Consider the following 23,749-nt stretch of genomic DNA (forward strand, 5'->3'; position numbering starts at 1 on the left):
TATTTTCGTTGAATAGTTGAACTCATTATAATAATCATGAGAAATAAAATTGTGGTTCTGTGATTTTACCGACCCGCCACTGAGAGGATACCGGAAAGGATCGTTTCTGTGAAATCTGAAGGCCTATGTTGAGGTTGAGGTTGAGGTTGCAGTTGTTGTCATGGAGTGAGGTGTGTCTGCAGTAGTCATCTTAATGTCAAGTTACAGTTTGTCACTGGATGACATGTCACCTTAATGTCGAGATTGCATATTATTAATTTCGCTGGGGTTGGATGTGTCTACACACCACACATTGTCTGTGTGTGTGTGGAGTGTGCACTTGTTCTTTGAGGTTTTTTTGCCCACCGTGTCCATTATGTTACCTGCAGAGATTTCAGGTTATTCATTGTCAGTCAGTACTGTCGACACCAACATCACTGTATAATTTGTGCCTGTAAATACAATTCTCACCTCAGCTATCCCATAGATTGGAATGATAGTGAAAAATGTCCTAAGCCTAATGGATAAACACTCTCAGTAGGAACCTGTATAAAGGAACCATTCCAGTGTCAAAAAGAAAAACACCCCAAAAATTAAGAGATCCTAAACCTGTTTTGTATTGGTGGACTGCTTTCCACTGATGATGATGATGTTGAGATGACCGTTTTCATAGACAATGATGACCCAATAAGGAGAAAGTGAAAGCGTGTATGGTCTTGAATTGAGCTTTAATATGTTTCATGTTATCTGACTAGAGTACTAACGTTGTTGAGATCCAGGTCTGTGTTTATAAAACGTTTTAGAGTCCGGACTCCATCTCTAATGACATCACACACATACAATTTGTATGGCGTTGTCATCACATTACTGTCTCAAACTCTTATTAACAGAGTCTCGAGTCTAGACTCTAAAAGGTTTACAAGCACCAGGGCCCCGTTCCACGAAGCGATCTTAGCCGTAAGATCACCGTAAGTGCATAGCTACCCTGGCCAGGAGGTGATTGGCAGAATGTCAGATTGTCGGTATATCTATGTTAGGCTTAGAATCTTAACACATTACTAGCACTTGTATCACAGTGTCATTGCTTTCACCTGTACTCATCGTTAGAAGTGTCATCCATCAAATGCCACCACTCAAAGAAGACTTCCACATCATCCACTCGACAACCTAGAAACATTACGTTCAGTGTTTTTTCTGTTAAAACCTTATGATGGATAGCATCTCTTAGACTAGTAAATTGTTCGGGTATTCTGAAGCAAAAACATCAAACATATTTACATTTTTTGGTAAAGACTGTTGAAGATATTGATTCCATAGTGCTGTGCACTAGCAAGTTTAAAGTCGAAACCAAATCATTGTTAAAGGGACATTCCTGAGTTTGCTGCAATTTTGTTATCGACTAACAGAGACTTTTTGTCGACTGTAATTACATATCAAATGTATTTTTCTGCATAAAATATTAGTGGCTGTATATTAAAAGTGTTTCTGATGGCTCTAATATTTGTACTAGGTTAAATTTCATTTAATTTCATTTTATTTTCTAAAAAAGATTTTTTCGTACGTACGAAATTATTTGAAGATAAAAATCCAGTTTGGGCTACTTACAAATATTAAGACGATCCAGAGACACATTGAATATACAGACACTGATATTCTAAACAAGAAAATATATTTAATATGGAAGCTTAATCGTAGAAATATTTTATTAATCGGAAACATCTTACAATGCAACAAACTCGGGAATGTCCCTTTAAAATTACAAAAACAAAATGGTAGCCATCGTTTATGTCGAGCAGTGATTCTGCTTTGTGTTTTTATGTACGAGGATTTTTTTTTTCGTTTTGTTTTTAAGTGTCACGGAGTGCTCATGCTTGTCAGTAAAATATTATTTCAAGTCTAAATTGGAGTTGTCTTTACTTCTATGATATATATACTGGGGCGTAGCCAGAGAGGAAAAAACGCCGAGGATAATCCCAGACCTGTAAAATAGCTATGTCATGGGAAAAATTAAATAAATCTTCGGAAATTCCAGACGAGGCGAGCGCCTCGTCAGCCTCATGCTGGCTACGCCATTGACATATATATAAAACATGGAACTGGCACTGTCAAGCGCTAGTGATTAAACTAAATTTGCTCGACAAAACCGTATTCCGATATCAAATTCGTATGTCTGCACAAGTTGATACCTGGAACCGTAGTGGTATAGAGAAACGTTAAAATAGTTCAAAGTTAAAAGTCTGCACAAGGTAGAGTCAAAAGGATGCATGGCAAAGTCGTGCTTGCTTCTATGATGCACTATCAGGTGCTCGTTCTTAGGAGGACTGCCACTCTTCTAGCAGATGCGTAATAGGATGTTTCATCCCGCTTTTATTGCACGAAGGACTGCCACTTCCATTGTTAGCTTAGCAAAGCGTGTTCCATGTCTTAGCTGTGCATTGTACTAATCGACCATCGTTTTAGTACAAAAATAACAGGCTTCAGTAAACTAGTAGCGACATCTCAATCATAGACTCCCATTTTTGTAGTGGGGGGGGGGGGGGGGGGGGCGCAGCATGATTTGTGCCCGAATTTATTAAAAAAAATCCCGAATCTTGATAACATTTATTTATATTAGCATTACTGTCAAATAGCTATATAGGGTTGCAAATGAATCGCTATGCACTATTATATGGATTAAAAACTAATATTGTGGTTAGAATGATGGGAAATTCAACGTGAAACGGTTTCAGGCCAGCTCATTTGCCCAAATATTGATTTTGCACGAATTTGAGTATTGAATGGTAAAGTGCCCGCCTGATGCGAGGTCGATCTAGGATCGATTCCCGTCGGTGGACCCATTGTTCTATTTCTAGTTCCAATCACTGCACTACAACTGGTATATCAAAGGCCGTGGCATGTGCTATCCTGTCTGTGGGATGGTGCATATAAAAGATCCCTTACTACTGATAGAAATTTGTAGCGGGTTTCCTATCTAAAATTATGTCAGAATTACCAAATGTTTGACATCCAATAACCGATGATTAATAAATCAATGTGTTCTAGTGGTGTCGTTTAACAAAACAAACTAACTTTTTAGATGTTATATTTAACTTAATTAAATGTTCATTAAACTTTAAAGCTGCATATAGCTGATTAACCACATGTTACTGCTGGATTTGGGGGTGGGGGGGATGTAACTCGGTCCGTTGGGTGCTCGCTTGAGGTACATGCGTCGCAGGATCGAACCACCTTGGTGGATCCATGCATCTGATGTGGGCTTTTTGTTCCAACCAGTGCACCACAACTGGTCAAAGCCCGTGGTATTTGTTTTCCTGTCTGGGAAAGTGCATATGAAACATCCCTTGCTGCATTAGAAACAAAATATAGCGGCTTTCCTCTGATGACTACGAGATGAAATTATCAAATGGTTGACTTCCAATAGCCGATGATAAATTAATCAATGTGCTCCAGTGGTGTCGTTAAACAAAACAAACTTCTGTTTGATTTGATTTGCTGATACGAGTCTCATAGGCGTACGAGCCGGGAATAAAGTGGGTTAGGGTGAGGGGCTTAATGGTAAATCTTCGTATTCGGGCAACAAAAATCAAGGCTTTTGATCTGGCCTGAAAACATCGCCATGTATTTTGTTTATTCAACTCAAAATATTAGTTGCAATCCATGTAAAAATACACGGTGATTTATTTGGAACCATATATGTAAATATGAATAAACATTGTTTTCTAGATTCGAGCAATTTTGTTTATGGGGGCCCGTTCGCCTCTGTATATCACTCCTATAAGGAAACAAAAACATAAACACTAGCTCAGATATCAATTTAATGGAAAATGAAACATTTAGAAACGGCACAGACAAGCCGACCATATGATACTGTATTTGGTAAAGTTCTGACATCAAATATATGGCGTATTGTATTACCTAGTTGTATTCATTTTCACATGAACACGAAAACATTTGGGGTAGTGTCATAGTAGTAGACATATATGGGTCATAAATAACAAAACTGAAACCTCGTAGGCCTATAAATAAACTACATGTGTTGTGGCATCCCGGCCTAGAGGCATCGACGTAAGACAATATTTCACACGTGTTTCCTGTTCTGAAAACTAATGTAGACATGGAACATTTGAAATTCATGGCAAGCAACAGCATCACAAGTGATTAGGTGTAGATTCTTTTGGACTAAGAAGCTTCCATGTGTACAGCTGTACAGACGCGTGTGCGCGGGAAGGGTTTCTGGGGTCGAAACGACGACCCCACTCCGAGCAAATTTTCTTCTTTTTAAAAAAAATAAATGTTTCAGGGGAGCATGTCTTGACCCCTCTATAAACTTCGCTCGCCGCAAAGCCGCCATCTGGACCCCCTCCTCTTCTTCCCCTCCTCGCTCAAATGCTTGCACACGCCCCTGGTATATATTGGCACACGCGTACAGATATTCCTGTCGCTCCCATACTTGAATGACGAGTCTGCTTTAGCCTCAAATAATTACAGGTCATACGTTCGGAGATCAGCCCCTTTTCTTTCCAGTGTTAATGAGTACATGCAAAGTTCAATACACAACGCCCACACTACATCGAACTACCGAATGTCTATTGTAATTCATCATGGCAGTACTAATCATGCAATTCAAACGCGTCTAATAAATTCCTTTAAAGCTATATTGCTTTTAAAAAATAATTTTCGAGTACGTTCATATTGGAGCCGCCAAAAACAATGTGAACATCTGAACGTTTTGGATAATGATAGTTTGGGCTCTCTTGGTTTGTACGCACTTCATACTCATCTATTAGAAGAAAAAAAATGCATAGCCGTTTCCGCCATATTGAGGTAGACATGACTGTGACGTCAGTTCCGCTTGTCTGCTAGGGAGGAGCCCAGCTGGCCCAGGTGGTGGAGGCCAGGCAGACAGAGACCTGACATGGCTGGCCGCGTCACTCCCAGGAATCCCACACTGGGTCTCATGTAGGCCGCTTCCAGACTAGAGATGAGGCTTGTCATCTGGGGGTGGTACGTCGACCAGTAGGGGTTCGTGTGCACTATCCTCTGCACGGCTGAGTAGTTGGTCGATTCGGTCAGAAGTTCCAAACCCACCGCCGTCTGTCGCTTCCATTTCGTTCTGGAGAAAATTAATACATTGTTGAAATGAATCGTAGTTTAATTGAAAACATATTTTGTTGCAAAAACAAAAGGATTGGGCACAAGTTTGTCAACTTACTAGGCCTTCTCCTATCTTAGTAATGCACTACTGACCAATCACCAAGAAGGACCGTTGCTAGCAAAAAAGAAAACAATTTGGATGACCACTGAACATTTAGAGCACAAATTCGGTCAGAGCTGAAGTACTTGGAAGTCGAATTGATCACTGACTTCGTAAAGGCCACATATTTAAAGGCCTTATTTCTCTGAAAAAGGATTAGAAATGAAAATTACATTCATTTGGGATGTACTCGCTGTTGTATAACCCAGTATGATTTTATGGGAATGTCGATGGCGAGAAATCCATGTCAACGGTGTCGGCAATTTTGAACTCTTCCCTAGGATATCTATAAAATGAGGACTTGTAACAGACTTGATCATATAGCATAAATTTTGCGCGATATTTTAACATGCGAACTTGCTGCTTTGTGTCAGTCGGGTAAATTTCTGCAAGCCACCGAATTTCGTTGAATTAAGTTTTTAAAAATCTAACTTACAATCCATTTTTGTAGAGAAAGCAAGTGCCGCCATTACTTTTTGTTAAATAGCTGAATGTAGGCACGATTGGCGACTACTTAAACATTGGACTAGTACACTAAAATGTAAAAATTCCTCAGCCATAGTTGATACTAATATATGTAATTACCCATGGCTTTATAGCATATTTGGCATTTATGAAGGCGTACTAGTCCGGTGTTTAGGTAGTCAACGTACGAATAAACATAACTTTCCAAACTAGTTACGCATATATATATATATATATATATATATATATATATATATATATATATATATATATATATATATCGGTCTAAGATCGATCCCTGTCGGTGGGACTATTGGGCTATTTCTCGCTCTAGCCAGTGCACCACGACTAGTATATCAAAAGCCGTGGTATGTGCTATCCTGTCTGTGGGATGGTGCATATAAAATATCCCTTGCAACTAATGGAAAAAATGTAGCGGGTTTCATTTCTGTGACTTGTCAAAATGACCATATGTTTGACATCCAATAGCCGATGATTAATAAATGTGCTGTAGTGATGTCGTTAAACAATACAAACTTTTTTTTTTTTGTCTAACTGAAAAAAAGACTTCTATTACTATGCCCCGGTTCTTTTCTTCACTGCCCTTCCCCTTGTCTCTAAGCTAAGTACGTCCCTGGATTTAAGTTATATTATCTAATATCCGTTCTGTATACCCCAGTCACCTTGAATTAAAGGCGCATTAAAACTTAAAACTGGATAAACTTAAAACCGAAAGTTTGTTTTGTTTAACGACACCACTAGAGCACATTGATTTAATAATCTTCGGCTGTTGGGTGTCAGAAATTCTGACATACAGTCTTAAAGAAACCCCACTAAAAAAATTTCATTAACAGCAAGGGATCTTTTATATGCACTTTCCCACAGACAGGACAGCACATACTACGGCCTTTGATAAAAAGTTGTGGAGCAACACAGTTTGTTCGTAATAATAAAGTTTGTTTTGTTTAACAACACCACTTGAAGAAATGTAGTGGGTTTCTTTTTTAAAACTGTCAAAATTACCCAATGTTTGACATCCAATAGCCGATGATTAATATATCAATGTGCTCTAGTGGTGTCATTAAACAACACAAACTTTTATAACAGATCCCTTGCTACTAATGGGAAAAAGTAGTGGGTTGCCTCTTTAAGACTATATGTCAAAATAACCAAATGTTTGACATCCAATAGCCGATGATTTATATATCAATATGATCTAGTGGTGTCGTTAAACAAAACAATATTTAACTGTTTAACGACCCAAACACATCAGGAGAGCACTCTACCGACTGGGCTAGATTCCGCGCCTTCTATGAGATCAATACTCTCAAGTTCTTTGTCAGGGGGTTGAAAAGTGTGCACTGTATTCCCCTCGACATCCAATCTGCCGCAACAGTGAAAGGCCGTTGTCTCGGAAGAGCAGTCACTAATTGAATTTTATTACTTGAATGATCACAATATGGTCATGGCCCGGAGGTCGCGAAAAGTGAAATTTAAATAATAATTATCGTCCCGAAACACGACAGATTAACACAAAACTCTCTCGGAGGTTGTGACTTATCGACGGGGGATGCACGAGCGAACGCGCTAAGAACCGTATCATATGTGTTCCGGTGTTTGTAAGCGTCAACTTTGATGTCCCATAGAATGGCGTTTTCTGATCCACTTCCGGTTAAGTTGCTCGTGCCTGGCGCGTGCTTTGTAGCATCAAATGACGAAGGTTCGAAACCTAACCATCGATATAAAGAGTGTTGGATTTCTCAAAGAAGCAGACAAATGCTGGATCATGATAGTGTCGTGGATAGTGCTTGGCGATTCTATTATTCTTTAATGCATTAATTTGAATAATTGTATTGTTTTTTTTTTCTTTTTCTAAGCTATCATTTCTGAAGGCCGCAACGCCATTTTCCACCTTGTTAGCCATGGAAGGTTATGTTCAGTGACCTTACTCTCCCTCAGGGTAAACAATAGATATACTTAGTATATGTTTATTCTAAAAGTTTTCTATTTGTCTAGCGACGGGAGTTAGTTTAGTCGGTAGAGCGCTTGCCTGAGGTGCTTTGGTTATAGAATCGAATCTCCTCGACATACCCATTGGGTTTTATCCTGCCCCAACCAGTGTTCCACGACTGGCATATAACAAATACCGGGTTATGTTCCGTCTTGACCGTGGAAAAGTGCGTATAAAAGATCCCTTGCTGTTAATGGAAACAAAATGTAAAGAGTTTCCTCTGAAGGCTACGTATCGGAATTGCCAAATGTTTGACATCCAGCAGCCGATGATTAATATGCTCTAGTGGTGTCGTTAAACAAAATACACTTTAACTAAACTGCATGTATTTGTCTAGCTGGACAAGGTCCTATATTACTGTATCGATTATCTTTTTTACTGCTCTGCGAAATCTGTCTCATCTGAAAAGGTATATAAAGGGGAACAATTAAGCTATTTAAATCGTCTTCGCTACTTCCTACTGGGGTGTCATTAAACATTCATTCATTCATTCATTCATTCATTGTTCGCTACTTCCAGAAATGTTATAAGTTAATTAGATGGTTTATCTGATTAGTTAATTTCATTTATATTTATTTTTGTGTTTATATCCAATTAAGGTTCAAGCACGCTGTCCTGGAACACACCTCAGTTATCTGGACTGTCTGTCCAAGACAGAGGGTATTTCTGGTAGTTATTAGTGGTTAGTGAGAGAGAAGAGGGTGTAGTGGTGATACACTTATCCATTGAGTCGTTAAAACTCGCTCTGGGTGGGAGCCGGTACCGGGCTGCGAACTCGGTACCTACCAGCCTATATCCGCTGGCTTAACCATAATACAGGCGAGGCTGGTATCTGATTAGTAAATGTCATTAATGTCAGATCGTTCCGTTTGTCAGGTCTCCCAAGGAGGGGGTCAAGTTTACTATAGATATGTAAAGAAATGGATTTAAACTAATTTCTTCAGACCATTTCAAACTATATTTGGTGGGAAGCTTCCTTGACCCATGCAGAAACACAGTTGTGAATGTGGTTATTCTGGCCGCTGCCCCCACCCCCCCCCCCCCTCCCCACTCCCTGAGCATGATGGGTGGGCCACACAGGGGAAAAAACTAAGACGATTTAAAAAACAATTTCTTAAATAAAATGCTTCAGAAAGAAAGAAATGTTTTATTTAACGACGCACTCAACACATTTTATTTACGGTTATATGGCGTCAGACATATGGTTAAGGACCATACAGATTCTGAGAGGAAACCCGCTGTCGCCACTACATGGGCTACTCTTTTCGATTAGCAGCAAGGGATCTTTTATTTGCGCTTCCCACAGGCAGGATAGCACACACCATGGTCTTTGTTGAACCAGTTATGGATCACTGGTCGGTGCAAGTGGTTTACACCTACCCATTGAGCCTTGCGGAGCACTCACTCAGGGTTTGAAGTCGGTATCTGGATTAAAAATCCCAAACCTCGACTGGGATCCGAACCCAGTACCTACCAGCCTGTAGACCGATGGCCTAACCACGACGCCACCGAGGCCGGTTAAAAAATGCTTTAGAATTAACACATTGAAAAAATAAAGGAGTGAATTTGTCCATTATGATGTCCATCTCCCTTCCCTTTAGATGGTTTATGAAAGCTGTGAATTTCATTAAGGTTGGGCCCCCAATTTGTGTCCTAGAGTTGTATACCTTTAAAATTATAATTTCTTCACAACTACTAGACAATGGCCAACTAAATTTGGTGGGAAGCTTCTTTGACACATAGAGAAACGAAATCAAGAATTAGTGTGCATATTAATAACCTTTTTTTCTATACAGCGCTTAATAAGAGCTATTTACACAGTCAACGCATATAATAATTAATATTTCATTATTATTATTATTATTATATCGTCTGTTTCTGTGCTATCTTGTCTGTGGTATGGTGTATATAATGATTTTTAAAAATGTATATAAAAGACCCCTTGCTACTAATGGAAACATATAGCGGGTTTCCGCTTTTAGATTATATGTCAAAATTACTGAAATGTTTGACGTCCAATAACCGATGATTAATAAATCAATTTGCTACAAACGTTTGTTTTAATTTTCCGCCTGTTATAAATTTCTTTCATAGATTAAAAAAACCCCACTAAAACCTCCCAGCCCTTATATACCTTCTATTTTGATACCAGGTCTTGACCTGCGTATCGGTCAGCCCCAGCTTGGTGGCCAGTTCCATCCTGTCCTGGACACTGAGGTATTTCTGTCTGTCGAAGTTCTTCTCCAGACATCGTAGCTGGTGTTCGGTGAACGCCGTCCTCGCCTTGCGCGGCTTCTTCGACTTGTACATCATGATGGGCGACTGTTGACCATCGCCGTGGTGATCTGGAAAGCAAGACAACAACCATATAGAAGGCTTGTGTCTAGTTAACAGCCGAGTTAGCATTCATCGTAATGGTGCCATTACCACAACTAAAAGTACATATTAAATACATTTTCTTTTTTAGAATAACAGTTTGTATATCTTCAATATTGTTTTTGGTACTAAATATGTAATTATAGTCTTTGACTGTATTACAGATTTACAGAATATTAAACGAACTTATTTAGCAAGTGACAAAAAATATATATTTCACGAGGGACATAAACATGATACGAAATGGTATCGAGTTTAATATCCTATTTATTACCTATAAATTCATTTTAATTTATATCATTCCACTCGTTTGGTTAACGTTACTGTAAGGTTGTAGTGCGCCAATCGATGACGTCACGAGGTGTTACGTCCCACTTGTCGTTCTAATGGTATCACTTTGATATTATATGTATCAAGCTACTTTCAACCTTATGGATAATAATAGATTATAGAAACTACATTTAAAGTTAAGTCTAACGATGGATGTATTTGTGTCGGCCTGAATATGAGAAAAATGAGTCGCAGATAGATCGGGCAGTCAAAATAAAAAGCAGACTGAAAGTTGGAGAAACATTAACCACATTTAAATCCCTAGGAGAAGCCATTTCAGCAGCACACATTTTCTATTATTTAAAATAGATTCAAAGGTACTAGATTAAAATTCAGTTAGGGGAAAAAAGATTACATGCTAGGTTAGTGGCAATTGATAGCACTCATTTTAATACAGATGTATTCAGACGCTTGACAAACTATAAACCGTCGTTTCGGATGACTGCATATTGCCACCAGTATACATGTATTTGCTTAAAGTATACCCGATCTTATTTTAAAACCTAACTGCCCTTCGACAGCGGTATGACTTTTTGTTGGTCCGGGATGTGCACATTTTGACAATTGTTAGTATCAGCAGGGAAAGCATTCTAGAAACTTAAAGAAAATTGTCTTCTTAACTATTTAAAGAGTTTTAGACTATTAACTACTCAGTTGCCCCCCCCCCCCCCCCCCCCCCCCAAACAAAAAATCCTAGCTACGGCCCTGACCAGGGGCCTAATTCACAAAGGTCTTTTAGGCTCTGCTAGACAACAAAACATCCTTTTTGCTAGTCGTTTTGCATTTCACTGCGATATCGCAGAGTTGCGAGAGTTAAGTGAATTAGGTCCCAGTACCCAAACTATTGTTGTACTGGGACGCAGACGGTTCAAAATGTTGTTAATCCAGAGTGAGTTCAAGAAAAAAAAGTATACCCGATATCTGGACTTCATTTCTGTGAAACCCATAAAAGCAGTTATTACCTATATGGTTAAAATATCTTGGTACATAGCAAAGTGATACGTCCCATTAGAACGACAAGTGGGACGTAACACCTCGTGACGTCTTCGATTGGCGTACTACAACCTTACAGGAACGTCAACCAAACGAGTTAAATTAAGATTGATTAATGGTAATAAATAGGATTTGAAACTCGGTACCCGCTTTTATCAAATCTATGTCCCTCGTGAAATAATTTTCACTGTCACTCGCTAAAGCTCGTGACAACTAAAAATTATTTCATTCGGGACATAACATGATACGAAATGGAAGTGAGTTTAATATCCTATAATTATTATTCACTTTGAAATTCATTTTTTTTTCTTTTTGAATTAAAATTGAAACTCCCTTAGCCTTTCTGGTTGGTGAAACATTTAAAAGCAATAATGTTGTTTATCTAACCTTAATTTTTTTTTTATCCATGTTTTCTAATATTAAATTACAAATCTAGTTAAAATTAAATTATTGCATTCACAAATGGAGGAGAAATAATTGTCAAAAAGCATTTACTGGTGATTTAATATTAACACTGAGTAATTTCAATATTCTTTAACATTAAATTTGAATGCTAAATTTACCAAACATGAAGCAAGGGTAATTCCATCGCAATATATAACAGTTTTCCACTTAATTAGAAAATGCAGTTATTTAAACGATTTTAAGTTACAGTGAAATGCTCACCACGCTAGTGATATTATAAAATGTTCCAATGCATATATTATAAAAACCGAATTACAGTTAATAACAAATATATTGCATGTACTTGATATATATTGAAATTATTTATTTTACTATTCTAATTTATTGACATCGATATACGCTTACTACACATTGATGTTTTCAATAAAGATCTCAAGGCTATGCGTGATTCATATATTAGACGCTTTAGGAAGACTGTCAAATAAAAAAGTAATAAAAATAAAAATAAAACGTTATGAAAGGCTGAACAAAATTTTGCATTAGACTGAATAATTAGAATAACTGTTCTATTAATATTGTTAGTAACAATTATTAAATACATGTATATATAATTGGGGAAAAAAATATTAATAATAAAAAATTAAATGTAGACCATTTTAAAAGAACATTAATAAATTAAATGTAAACCATTTTGACAAACAATTAATAACAAACGATTAAATGTGGATCATTTATAAATAATAATTACATGTAGACCATTTTGAACAAGTATTAATAAAAGATACTATATGAAATAGTTTTTATAGTAATTTGTAAACTGTTAATAATAAACAAACATGCAGATAATTTTGGAAGAACATAAAAGTTACTAACTAAATGCAGACAATGTAATATATACATAACATGATTAATTATTGTAGACACTTTTATAACAAGCTGTTGTAGTAACACACGACTAAATGTAGACAATTTTGATTTTTTTTTAATACAAACTATTAACTCTAGACCATTAAAACTAAAATTAATACAAATAAATACAGACTATTTTGAAACATAATTAATAAATGATTGAATGTAGATCATTAAAAATAATATTAATAACAATTAATATTAAATTTAGACCATTTGACAAGGATTTGTTTTAATAAAAACGATTTATGTGGACAAATTTGCAACTTTCTGTACCAATAACAAACGAATAACTGTAAATTATTTAAAAATAATATTAAAAAATAAGATCAATGTAGACCATTTAAGAAACATCTAAATATAAATAATATTGAGGGAATATTAATTTTGTATTAGACAATCATATCTGAACCATTTGAAAAGACATGTATTAATAACTAACGATTAACATTAAATTTAAATGGTCAAACCATCCAGACAATGTAGGTAGCTGCGGTAAACTATGACTGTACTATCATAAAAGAAAAAATATTACAAAGCAATTCTCTCAGAATCATTTAAATGTTTATAAATATCTGTTTTGATAATAAAAGGAAGACTGTACAATGTTCTGAAATAATATGTATTGTAAACATTTTGGATTTGAAGAAGTCATTTCTTAATTTCATGTAAAATACAAAATATATAATATTTAGAAAAATAATGTTTTTCATACGTTCCTTGAAATAATATATTGGAATCATTTATATGTAAAGATTATTAGAATAATAATAAAATCAATACGCATATAAAGTATGTTTTATAACGATACATGTAGCAAATGTTAAACCCTGCAATTTAATTACTTTAGACCGAATACTTGAATATTTGAATTGTGGACCCATGTTTAAAATATTCAAAATAATCGAATGTGTTTACAAATAATCTAAGAACTAAATTTATTAAAACATTATTACCAAACACGTCCAAGTGTTTCCAAGCTTATTAAACGTTTAAGTACTGGTGACAATAACCTTGGGAAATATTTAGATCAAGTAAAAAAAAACACCCAAAAAAGCCCCAACAAAACAAAACAAAACCCCCCAAAACAAACAGACAAAAACAAAACAAAACAAAACAAAAAACAAACTGGAATAAATTATATAATGTCAGTATTGTTGTACAATACAAAACCTGTATCCAGGTAGCATTATAAGGTTATTTAAATCTTGTTATACTGAATAACGACATATGTCTAATTAAGATATCAGTCAGTAACACTGATATATTTTATTATTATAATATACTTTATGTATTTAATAAGGTGAATCACTCTCCACCATTATACTGTGTCCTTGTGTCTTTTTATAATAATAATAATAATAATAATAATAATAATAATAATAATAAATTGTCTGTAAAATACGAATAATTGGTAAACATTTAAAGCAACAAATAACTTGAACATACAATAATTTGGATAGGACCAGTTAATAGAATAGCATAGCATAGCATAGCATAGCATAGCATAGCATAGCATAGCATAGCATAGCATAGCATAGCATAGCATAGCATAGCATAGCATAGCATAGCATAGCATAGCATAGCATAGCATAGCATAGCATAGCATAGCATAGCATAGAATAGAATAGCATAGAATAAGAATAAGAATAAGAATAAGAATAGAATAGGATGTTTGACGACACCCCAGCACGAAAAATACATCGGCTATTGGGTGTCAAAAGGACCAGTTAAATGACTGACCTATTGTGGCTTTTATTCAGGAGTGTGATAGGTTCAAACAGCCCCGAACAAGGAACTTATTTACTTTTAGTGGCAATAATATCTTTGCTGCTTGGTGTTTCTGGAGATTACCATTTAATAGTATGTAATGCATATTTGTGTACTTTTGACTACTTACTGTAGGTGCCCTTTTTAAATATTGCACCCCTCTCTGAATACAATGGATGCCATTTTATCTTGCACCCTATTTACTGAATGTTTTATTACGACATACGGTTAGTTTGATTATCAAAAAGTCTAGATACAAACGGGTTTTCCCGTAACCAAATTATGTCACATCTGCCGCCACACCCTTCCTGTCGAATGCTCTTTTCCGTGGACTTTGTTTTGTTTAACAACATCACTAGAGCTAATTAATTTATTAATATTTAATTTATTAATTTATTAATATTTTATTAATTTATTAATATTTTATTAATTTATTAATATTGTATATATGATTTGATACCACGGCCTTTGATATACCACACGCTGGTATACGAAAGGCCGGGACATGGCCAAGTGGTATAAGGTCCGCGGGATGCGCGGTCGGTCTAGGATCGATCCCCGTTGTTGGACCCATTAGACTATTTCTCGTTCCAGCCAATGCTATGTGCTATCCTGTCTGTGGGATGGTGCATATGAAAGATCCCTTGCTACTAATGCAAAAACAATGTAGCAGGTTTCCTCTCTAAGACTATATGTAAAAATTATCAAATGTATGACATCCAATAGTTGATGATTAATAAATCAATTTTCCTAACGATGTCGTTAAAGAAAATAAACTTTTAACTTTCATTAGTTAGACATTTGCTCCTTAAATCGCCTTTATTCAATTCAATTCTTTATTTAACTTTGAGCTGTTACAGCTGATCAGTTGCACAAGTAAAATACAACATATATGTACATATATTACACCATAGCTGTTTCTCCTATCGATGATAACATACGGACTATTGATGATTAAAATATCTAAATCAACAACACTGGATCATTAACCCACCCACTGACTCCTTCATTGGGCCTACCAAGACAAAAATAACTACGAATTATATGAATTCAACTAATTTAAAAGCAAATTCTTTGGAATTTAAATTTCGAATTTTAAAGTTTTAAATGCAACAAGTCTAATAAAATCTGTATTGAACAGAGCTTTATTCTTATTAGACGGGACTTACTTCAGTGAAGACTAATATAAGTGAAGAAGACAATAAAGAAATATTTTTTGCATGTACATAAGTATATAAATGAAACAAAACGTTTCCCATAATAATTAGTAAATAAAGTATGAATCTTTAAAATTATTACTATTTATTTATTTTATTGCTATTATTATTTCGGTAGCCATTACGCAATCATTGCGATGCATTGTTTGTGTTTTGTGTTTTCCTTTAGCAAACCTACTGTCTAATTATAGAACACACAGAAAACTTTATTGCGTCTTTTTTCCGTTTCCTTTCTTCTTCTTTCTCATTTTCAATAATATTTATTTCTGTTCATATTTAAATTGCAAAAATAGATTACTGTCGTAACATGTATGTATTATGGAGAAGGTCTAGTAAGTTGTGTAACTTGTGCCTGATACATTTTTATCTTTAAAAAGCAATACAATATGTTTCAATCAATAAAGACATGACAAAACAGTAAATTCGCTACAACATGTGAATTATTAATTTTAAACATCAGCAAAACTTGCGTTTAAATTACTTTGTCGTACTATAAAACTATTATAGCTTTTCAAAAAGCGTTTAAAAGCATTTTCGAAATTGCATAAGATTCTTAGTTAAGTGGTAAACAAATACTACACAGGCTTATCAACACCCACCCAACAGGTATCCGCGGCATTCACAGAATGTTTCACAGTTATTAAACAGTAAATAACCCTTGATATTATTGGTAAACACATTTCATTTCGCTCACCCACACATTCCAATTCCTTGTTATGCCACAGTGACTGGTATCTACAAAAATTAATATTTTATATGACCCTCCGACACATTCAAAGCTAGCGAAGCCAATGGATAAGAAACTATTTGTTTTTAATTTACAGTCAAACCTGCTTAAGCTGCTTTCTCGAATATAATATTAAGTGGTCACTTTATTATATACTTTGCTAGGTGGTTGCTTCGACACTGTCCTGAGTTTGCTGGCATTGTCATTGTCAAGATACTTCCGACTAAAGTACTGTCGGAAATAGAATAAAAATTATTTTTGTCAATTATTTCTTTCATATTAAACTGACAAGTAAATATTTTGTAAATACCTATTTAATGATACTCTACCTAATTTACCATTTACTTGTTTTGGCTCTCACTGATGTACAAAGTGGTGTTTACTCTTGAAATTAAAATAAATATGACAGTAAACAGGTGATCTGTGACCTTTATTGGAACAGACTATAACACATTTTGATCGATATGTGTCAATTTCATTTACCCTTAAAAAATCTTTTTAACTTAAAACTGCAAGTTAACTTATTATTTTGAATTGCAGTATAAATTATTAATTATGACAAGCATATTTGTTGAAAATAAATTAAATATAAGTGCATTAGACATTTACACAATCTTGCAACCACTTAATGGTGCTATATATATATCATAGTTATATGTGAGCATCTGTTTGTGATAAGGAGCGGGGCGTAGACAGTGGTAAAGCATTCGCTTGATGCGCGGTCGGTCTAGGATCGATTCCCGTCGGTGGACCCATTGGGCTATTTCTCTTTCCAGCCAATGCTCCACACCTGGTGTAATAAAGGCCGTGGTATGTACTACCCTGTCTGTGGGATGGTGCATATAAAAGATCCCTTGCTGATAATCGAAAAGAGTAGCCCATGAAGTGGCGACAGCGGGTTTCCTATCTCAAAATCTGTGTGGTTCTTAACCATGTGTCTGACGCCATATAACCGTAAATAGCATGTGTTGAGTGCGTCGTTAAATAAAACATTTCCTGTTTGTGATAAAGATTCTCCAATAAAAATGCATTTTCTACTAGTAGATAAAATTATTTCCTATAATCATTTATGGGCATACAGTTAAAAGTATTTTTTTAAAACATAAAAAAACATTTGCAATAGCAAATTTGCATTGTGCAACATTGAGATAGGACCTTTAATACCGGTATAATAGATCACAAACTCAGAATGGTTCTTGACAGTTTTTCTCAAAAGTTACTTATAAATGACTACAAATATTTTGTTTTGGAGAGGGATAGGGGTAAACCGTCATCAGAAATGGTCCCTCACATATTGTACTAGCAATGTGTTATACACTAGGAGAAATTTTGCTTTAGTCAATGTTTAGATATATAGAGTATTTTCTTGCAAAACTATTTTTAAAATGATTAATTTAAGGAATATTTTATTAGCTAAATAGTAAATGTTGTAGTTACTTTGTATAGAAATTAGCAATTGGCTTATTTGGCAATGTACAGGGTCAGCCCTGCAATATAATCAAACTCTGGACAGCCTCATTAACTGAGTTTCTTTGTATATTTTCTACCCTCACCATTGATGGAGACACTAGTTGTGTTGTAGTCATCTTCCGACTGTTCGTCTTCAGATTCTGAAAGCCTAAGATGATGATATTGTTCAGGTCTTGGCGCAGGCATGGACTTTGGTATTAGGAGTCCATTCGATTTGCCATGGTACGTCGTAGAGGACGACCTGTCTGACAAACTGGGCACATCCGATAGAATGTCTGTGATTAAAAAACTCGGTCTAGAATACGGTATCTCCCCATGTCCGTTTGGCAACCTTGATCGTTTGTGTGTTTCCTCATCCGGCAGAACCACGGGTGAAGTTTGTGATTTTAGAGATTCAGGATGTGAATCTGGTTTAGATTCGTCCACCGAGAAACGTGAACTCTGAACACAGTCATGGTTAGGGGAACTGGCTCCACTGTGTCTTAATACTGGTGTTCCGTGATGTCCATGGACTGGAGTTGGTGTCCCATGTAGACTGGACTCATGGTCTGACTGGCAGACGACAGGTGGTGGAACACGTTCCTTGCGTTTACCTTCTGGACCATGTTCGAAAGAATCTTGAGAAGAGCTGTCCTTTTTATGCAACGACATATTGTGACTACTAACCACACCAAGATGCATCGAGTACAAACACGTTTGACTTGTATCACACAGGAATTTTTTTTATAGAGGAAACAGCAGACTTGTAGCAAAGTTTGGAATAACTCTCAAATTCATGTCCACATTGTTTTACTTTTCACTCGAGATAAACTTGTGAAATGTTTATATCTTCTAGGTGTTGTCACAAAATCCTTTAACAACCTTGTGGACTAACTATTAGCGTAGGACGATTCCTCGATATTGAATACTATACAGTGTTCTAACTTTTTAAATAGCAGTCTCAATAACAGATCTTTGCCTTTACCGACAAATGACGTTCTTCCCAACAGCCACTTGTCCGTCAAAGCAACAAACTACTATGCTACGAACAGTCAATTTAATGGAATTTTAAATTACAAATGAATGACTGTGCCAGGGAGATAGCACCGTCCGTCCAAATGAGGGAAACAATGAAAGAGGAGTTGCCTAGCTGACTACACCTCTTGGGCGTCTCTCGAACATATGCTCTCCGGTCAATAGGTCCCAGGATCAATGGATTTCTGGCCGATTAGAGTTGCCTCTCTTCAACACGGGATTACGCGAGACGTCAGAGCGTGTTAGTCGTGGTGTGTGGGGTTGCAGGGGCTTGTTCATACTCGGGATCGCTTCTCCCGTAGATCGAAGAGAATGCTCGGCAGCGAAAGGCCACCCTCGGGCGGAGCAGCAGTCACCTCGACAACGTTCGCCTTTTGTCGTCTGCTCCTGTCAATCATCTTGAAGACCGGGATCAAGAGCAGACGAGAGGTGTCAAGGGTTGTGATAGAAATCGTATTGAACAAAAGTTCATTGCTTTTCGGAAAGGAATAATGGTCAACCATTTGATGATCGAGCTAATAATCGTTATTGAAAATTATCCTATTAAATAGGATCCCAAAATTAAGGAAATTGCCTTTTGACAGTTTTCCGTCAAAGTAATATGCGAAATTAACAGTCCTTTTTAGTGCAATATTGTCGAATGATTGGAACCTTATGGAGCCGTGATTAGGTGTTCAACGGTCTGTGTTAAAAGGGAACTTTGGGACTGATTGAAATATTTCGCTGGCTCTTTCTTTAAGAAATTTTCTTTCAACTTATTAAAAGACCCATCTCTCAATTACAACCATATGTCTCTTTACGAGGAGCGAACAAAACAGAATTATCCATCTCTGTATTGAAAGAAAGTCCAAAGGTAACATCAAGAACACAAAATGAAATACTTTATATATGTGTGTATTATAAACTTACCATAATAACAAAACTTCTCCAAATTAAAAAAATAAATAAAGAATGAATGAATAAAATGTACGTGTATTTTGAACCCACAAAAATATTACTATAATTATTTTTTAGTTTAAAAAAGAAGACTAAACCGTATTAATTTCATTCATATACTTTATATTGTAGTTAAATATGAAATATATCAAAGGAGCTATAAGTTAAAAACCAGTTAGATCATTGTTATATACATTAACCTAAAGCTTTCGTCAGTTACAATTCGAAATTAAACATTATATTAAATGATTACGACTTGAATGAATTTTATTATTTAATACCACCATGTATATTTTACAAATATTTTACAAATATTTTATAAAGATGATATATATATATATATATATATATATATATATATATATGTGTGTGTGTGTGTGTGTCTATATCTGTGTGTATATCTGTGTGTGTGTGTGTGTGTGTGTGTGTGTGTGTGTGTGTGTGTGTGTGTGTGTAAATTGGCACGATTTGGCACGATTATTAAATTCGTACTGACTGGCCCCTGTTAAAATCAACATTTTATATAAATTTATTTATTATAACTCTGAAAATTTACATATTAATTTAAGTTTGTTTTGATATATTGTTTTTGTTTGTTTGTTGGGGTTTTTGGGTTTTGTTTTTGGGAGTGAGGGTGGGGTTTTTTTAAAAACAAAATAAAGATTAAAACACGCCTATCGTCAACACAACGTCTGACTTCGCTAGAGAGTTTTGTCGAAGACAGGTTATTTACCTGTTTACGTATTTAATTTATTGTATCATCTCTTTTCCCCCTTTTTAATGATTAGTTCTCCCATTTGAAGGTACTACCGACATGTCAAAAATCAGAAAATGTTCAAAACAAATTAATCTATTTACTTATAATACACCTTAGTACCATATGGGAAAAGAAGGAAGGAATGTTTTTTTTAATGATACACTCAACACATTTTGATTACGGTTTAATGGCGTCGAACATAATATGGTTAAAGACCACACAGATATTGAGGGAAGATACCTGCTGCGGCCCCGCAGCGAACTACTCTTTCCGATTAACAGCATCCCAAAGACAAGATAGTACATACCACGGCCTTTGTTACACCTGTTGTGGAGAACTGGCTGGGACGAAAAATAGCTCAATGGCTTAACCGACGGGGATCGATCCTAGACTGACTGCGCATCAGGCAAGCGCTTTACCACTGGGCTATGTCCCGCTCCATTTACCATAGTTTGACACCCAATAGCCGATGTATTTTTCGTGCTGGGGTGTCGTTAAACATTCATTCATTCATTACCACAGTTTGACACCCAATAGCCGATGTATTTTTCGTGCTGGGGTGTCGTTAAACATTCATTCATTCATTACCACAGTTTGACACCCAATAGCCGATGTATTTTTCGTGCTGGGGTGTCGTTAAACATTCATTAATTCATTCATTACCACAGTTTGACACCCAATAGCCGATGTATTTTTCGTGCTGGGGTGTCGTTAAACATTCATTCATTCATTCATGTCCCGCTCCTGTACCATAAGGAAAACTTTATACATCACAAATTATACTATTCATAATTTATTATATGTATTCCAAGCACGAAACTGTAAGTACAAACATTTTCAATGTTCTATAATACAAAAGGTTAATAGCCAGCGATCACGTTTAATGTTGAATACAGGATGATGTGTGTTTAATATATTACAACCTGTTCATTGTCTTCATTACAGTTCAGACAGACAATATATAAATCTGCTGAATAAACCTGTCTTTTATCTTTATTAACGTGTTTGTAGAATGCTTGGAAAATAGGTCAGGCCTTGAGTCTAGTCATATAGACTGGGAACCAGAAAATGATTTTAATAAAAGCGACGATAAGTACATGTAGTTGATGGGGGGGGGGGGGGGGGGGGGGGGGGGTGTATTAGGCTACTAAATTCGCAATAAATACCTCTGTTTTAATTTTCAAGCCCTGTTGACGCTATTGGATAGTCTCATTTGTGTGAATGCCTATTAAATTCTTATTGACTGGTCTCTTTCAAATTTTGGATAGACTAAATTGTGTGAATGGTTATTAAATTCTTATCGAATTACCACTTTTAAAATTGTATCAACAGTCTGTTGAAGAATCCTTCATCTAATACGAACATTAACAAATTAATTTTGACATCTGGTTGAACATGCGTAAAGTAAAACATAATGAAGCTTTTATACAGAAAATAACCCCCTTTTTTTGGAGATTTAAAGTGCAAACCAAAAAGTTAATTATTAACTGAGAAATCTTAGAATATTTAATTTTACCCCTAACGTGAAGGTTCAGTTTTGTATTCACTGTGGTTCGCGAACCAGGATTATTTTGATCTGATTAACGTTATTTTATTGAACCTTTATAAACAGGTGGTAAGGGACTGGCTTTAATTTGCAGATTTGAAAAGAGCACTAAAGCTTGAAACGGGATAAAATACGAACACGCTTGAAAACGTCGTCCGGGTTTTTGACAGTGTTGTTGTCAGGTGTTTGTGGGTGGTGCTCTCCAAGTCTAGGTGGCAATCAGAATACATTGTCCATGTTACTATTATAGTACAACCTTATAGCCAAGTTTAAAAAGTTCAGAATTTTACTGAAATTCAAATAAGAGAATTATTTAGATAATAATTATTTAATTGAAAAAAGAAAATCAAACACAGTAAATCAAAAACTCGAAAAACTCCATTAAAACGTATTTTAAAATCCCCGAAACATAACCTAATACCCCCCCCCTCCACACCTCAACCCTAAACAAAACACACACACACACACACACACACACACACACACACACACACACACACACACACACATAAATAAATAAAGAATCTAATAAAGTAGTAAATTTAGAAATCTAAAACCTACAGAGAAACGTACGTTGGCCACAAACAAACCCTCCCTCTAAATCGTTTTGCTAATGGAAAATGTAGCGGGTTTCCTCTGAAGACTACATGTCATGATAATTACCTTTTTGTCTTTCTTTGTCTGTCTGTCTGTCTGTCTCTCTCTCTCTCTCTCTCTCTCTCTCTCTCTCTCTCTCTCTCTCTCTCTCTCTCTCTCTCTCTCTCTCTCTCTCTCTCAAATGTTAGAAAAACAAAATGGCAGCAAAATATCTATAATTTAAACTATGCTAAGAGGCTGTTAAGCAAATATTCCCGCCTCCCTATCTCGTTGTGCATTCACTTTGGGCAGGAGTAGGTATCGAGATACGAACCCAGTAACTACCAGTCTGACTGAAATCAGAGCTTACTGATGCAATTCGTCTTTGATGTCTCCGTTAGAAGATCTGACGTTAACCAATGAGATTTCGTGACCAAGTGCCAGTTCAACCCAGACAGTTTCAACATATTTAGTTACTGCACGGCTGTAATTAGCGATCACACCGTAAAATAAGAAATGCTTAAAAATGAGGGTTTTTTCTAAGCCGGAGAAGACCTTATGTTGCTGTGCACTGATTATTATTACATTGTATTATTATTATTATTAATTTTTTATTCGTTCGTTTCAACTTATTTTCGTGCTTATATCAAGTTAAGGTTCAATCGCACTATCCTGGGAATACACAACTATCTGGGTTGTCTGTCCAGTGGATACCCATCGAGTCGTTAAAACTCTCAGGGTGGGAACCGGTACCGGGCTGCGATGTCCGATGGCTTAACCACGACACCACAGAGGCCGAATGGGCGGGACATAGCTCAGTGGTAAAGCGTTCTCTTGGGACATAGCTCAGTGGTAAAGCGTTCTCTTGATGCGCGGTCGGTCTAGGATCGATCCCCGACAGTGGACCCATTGGGCAATTTCTCGTTCCAGCCAGTGATCCACAACTGGTGTAACCAAGGCCGTGGTATGTAGGCCTACTATCCTGCCTGTGGGATGGTGCATATAAAAGATCCC

General features: G+C 36.1%; 1 protein-coding gene across 1 annotated transcript; it reads right to left on the reverse strand.

The window, feature by feature from the left end:
* Positions 1-3,350: 3,350 nt before the first annotated feature.
* Positions 3,351-18,572, reverse strand: LOC121384090 (barH-like 1 homeobox protein). The gene is made up of 3 exons (XM_041514317.1): positions 17,990-18,572; positions 9,844-10,054; positions 3,351-5,092 (listed from the first exon to the last, which is right to left on the reverse strand). Exons 1-3 carry the CDS (start codon positions 18,555-18,557, stop codon positions 4,822-4,824), a joined length of 1,050 nt encoding a protein of 349 aa, XP_041370251.1. The 5' UTR covers positions 18,558-18,572; the 3' UTR covers positions 3,351-4,821.
* Positions 18,573-23,749: the final 5,177 nt, after the last annotated feature.

This window comes from Gigantopelta aegis, chromosome 10 (genome assembly GCF_016097555.1).
Source record: "Gigantopelta aegis isolate Gae_Host chromosome 10, Gae_host_genome, whole genome shotgun sequence".
Lineage (NCBI taxonomy): Eukaryota > Metazoa > Mollusca > Gastropoda > Neomphalida > Peltospiridae > Gigantopelta > Gigantopelta aegis.

Bases quoted from the DNA above. Each gene is read 5' to 3' on its own strand.
- LOC121384090 (XM_041514317.1), bottom strand. From the start codon at position 18,557: ATGTCGTTGCATAAAAAGGACAGCTCTTCTCAAGATTCTTTCGAACAT. The intron at 10,055-17,989 runs GTGAGGGTAGAA...CTTGCTTTCCAG, and splicing joins AACTAGTGTCTCCATCAATG to ATCACCACGGCGATGGTCAA. The intron at 5,093-9,843 runs GTATATAAGGGC...AATTTTCTCCAG, and splicing joins ACCTGGTATCAAAATAGAAG to AACGAAATGGAAGCGACAGA.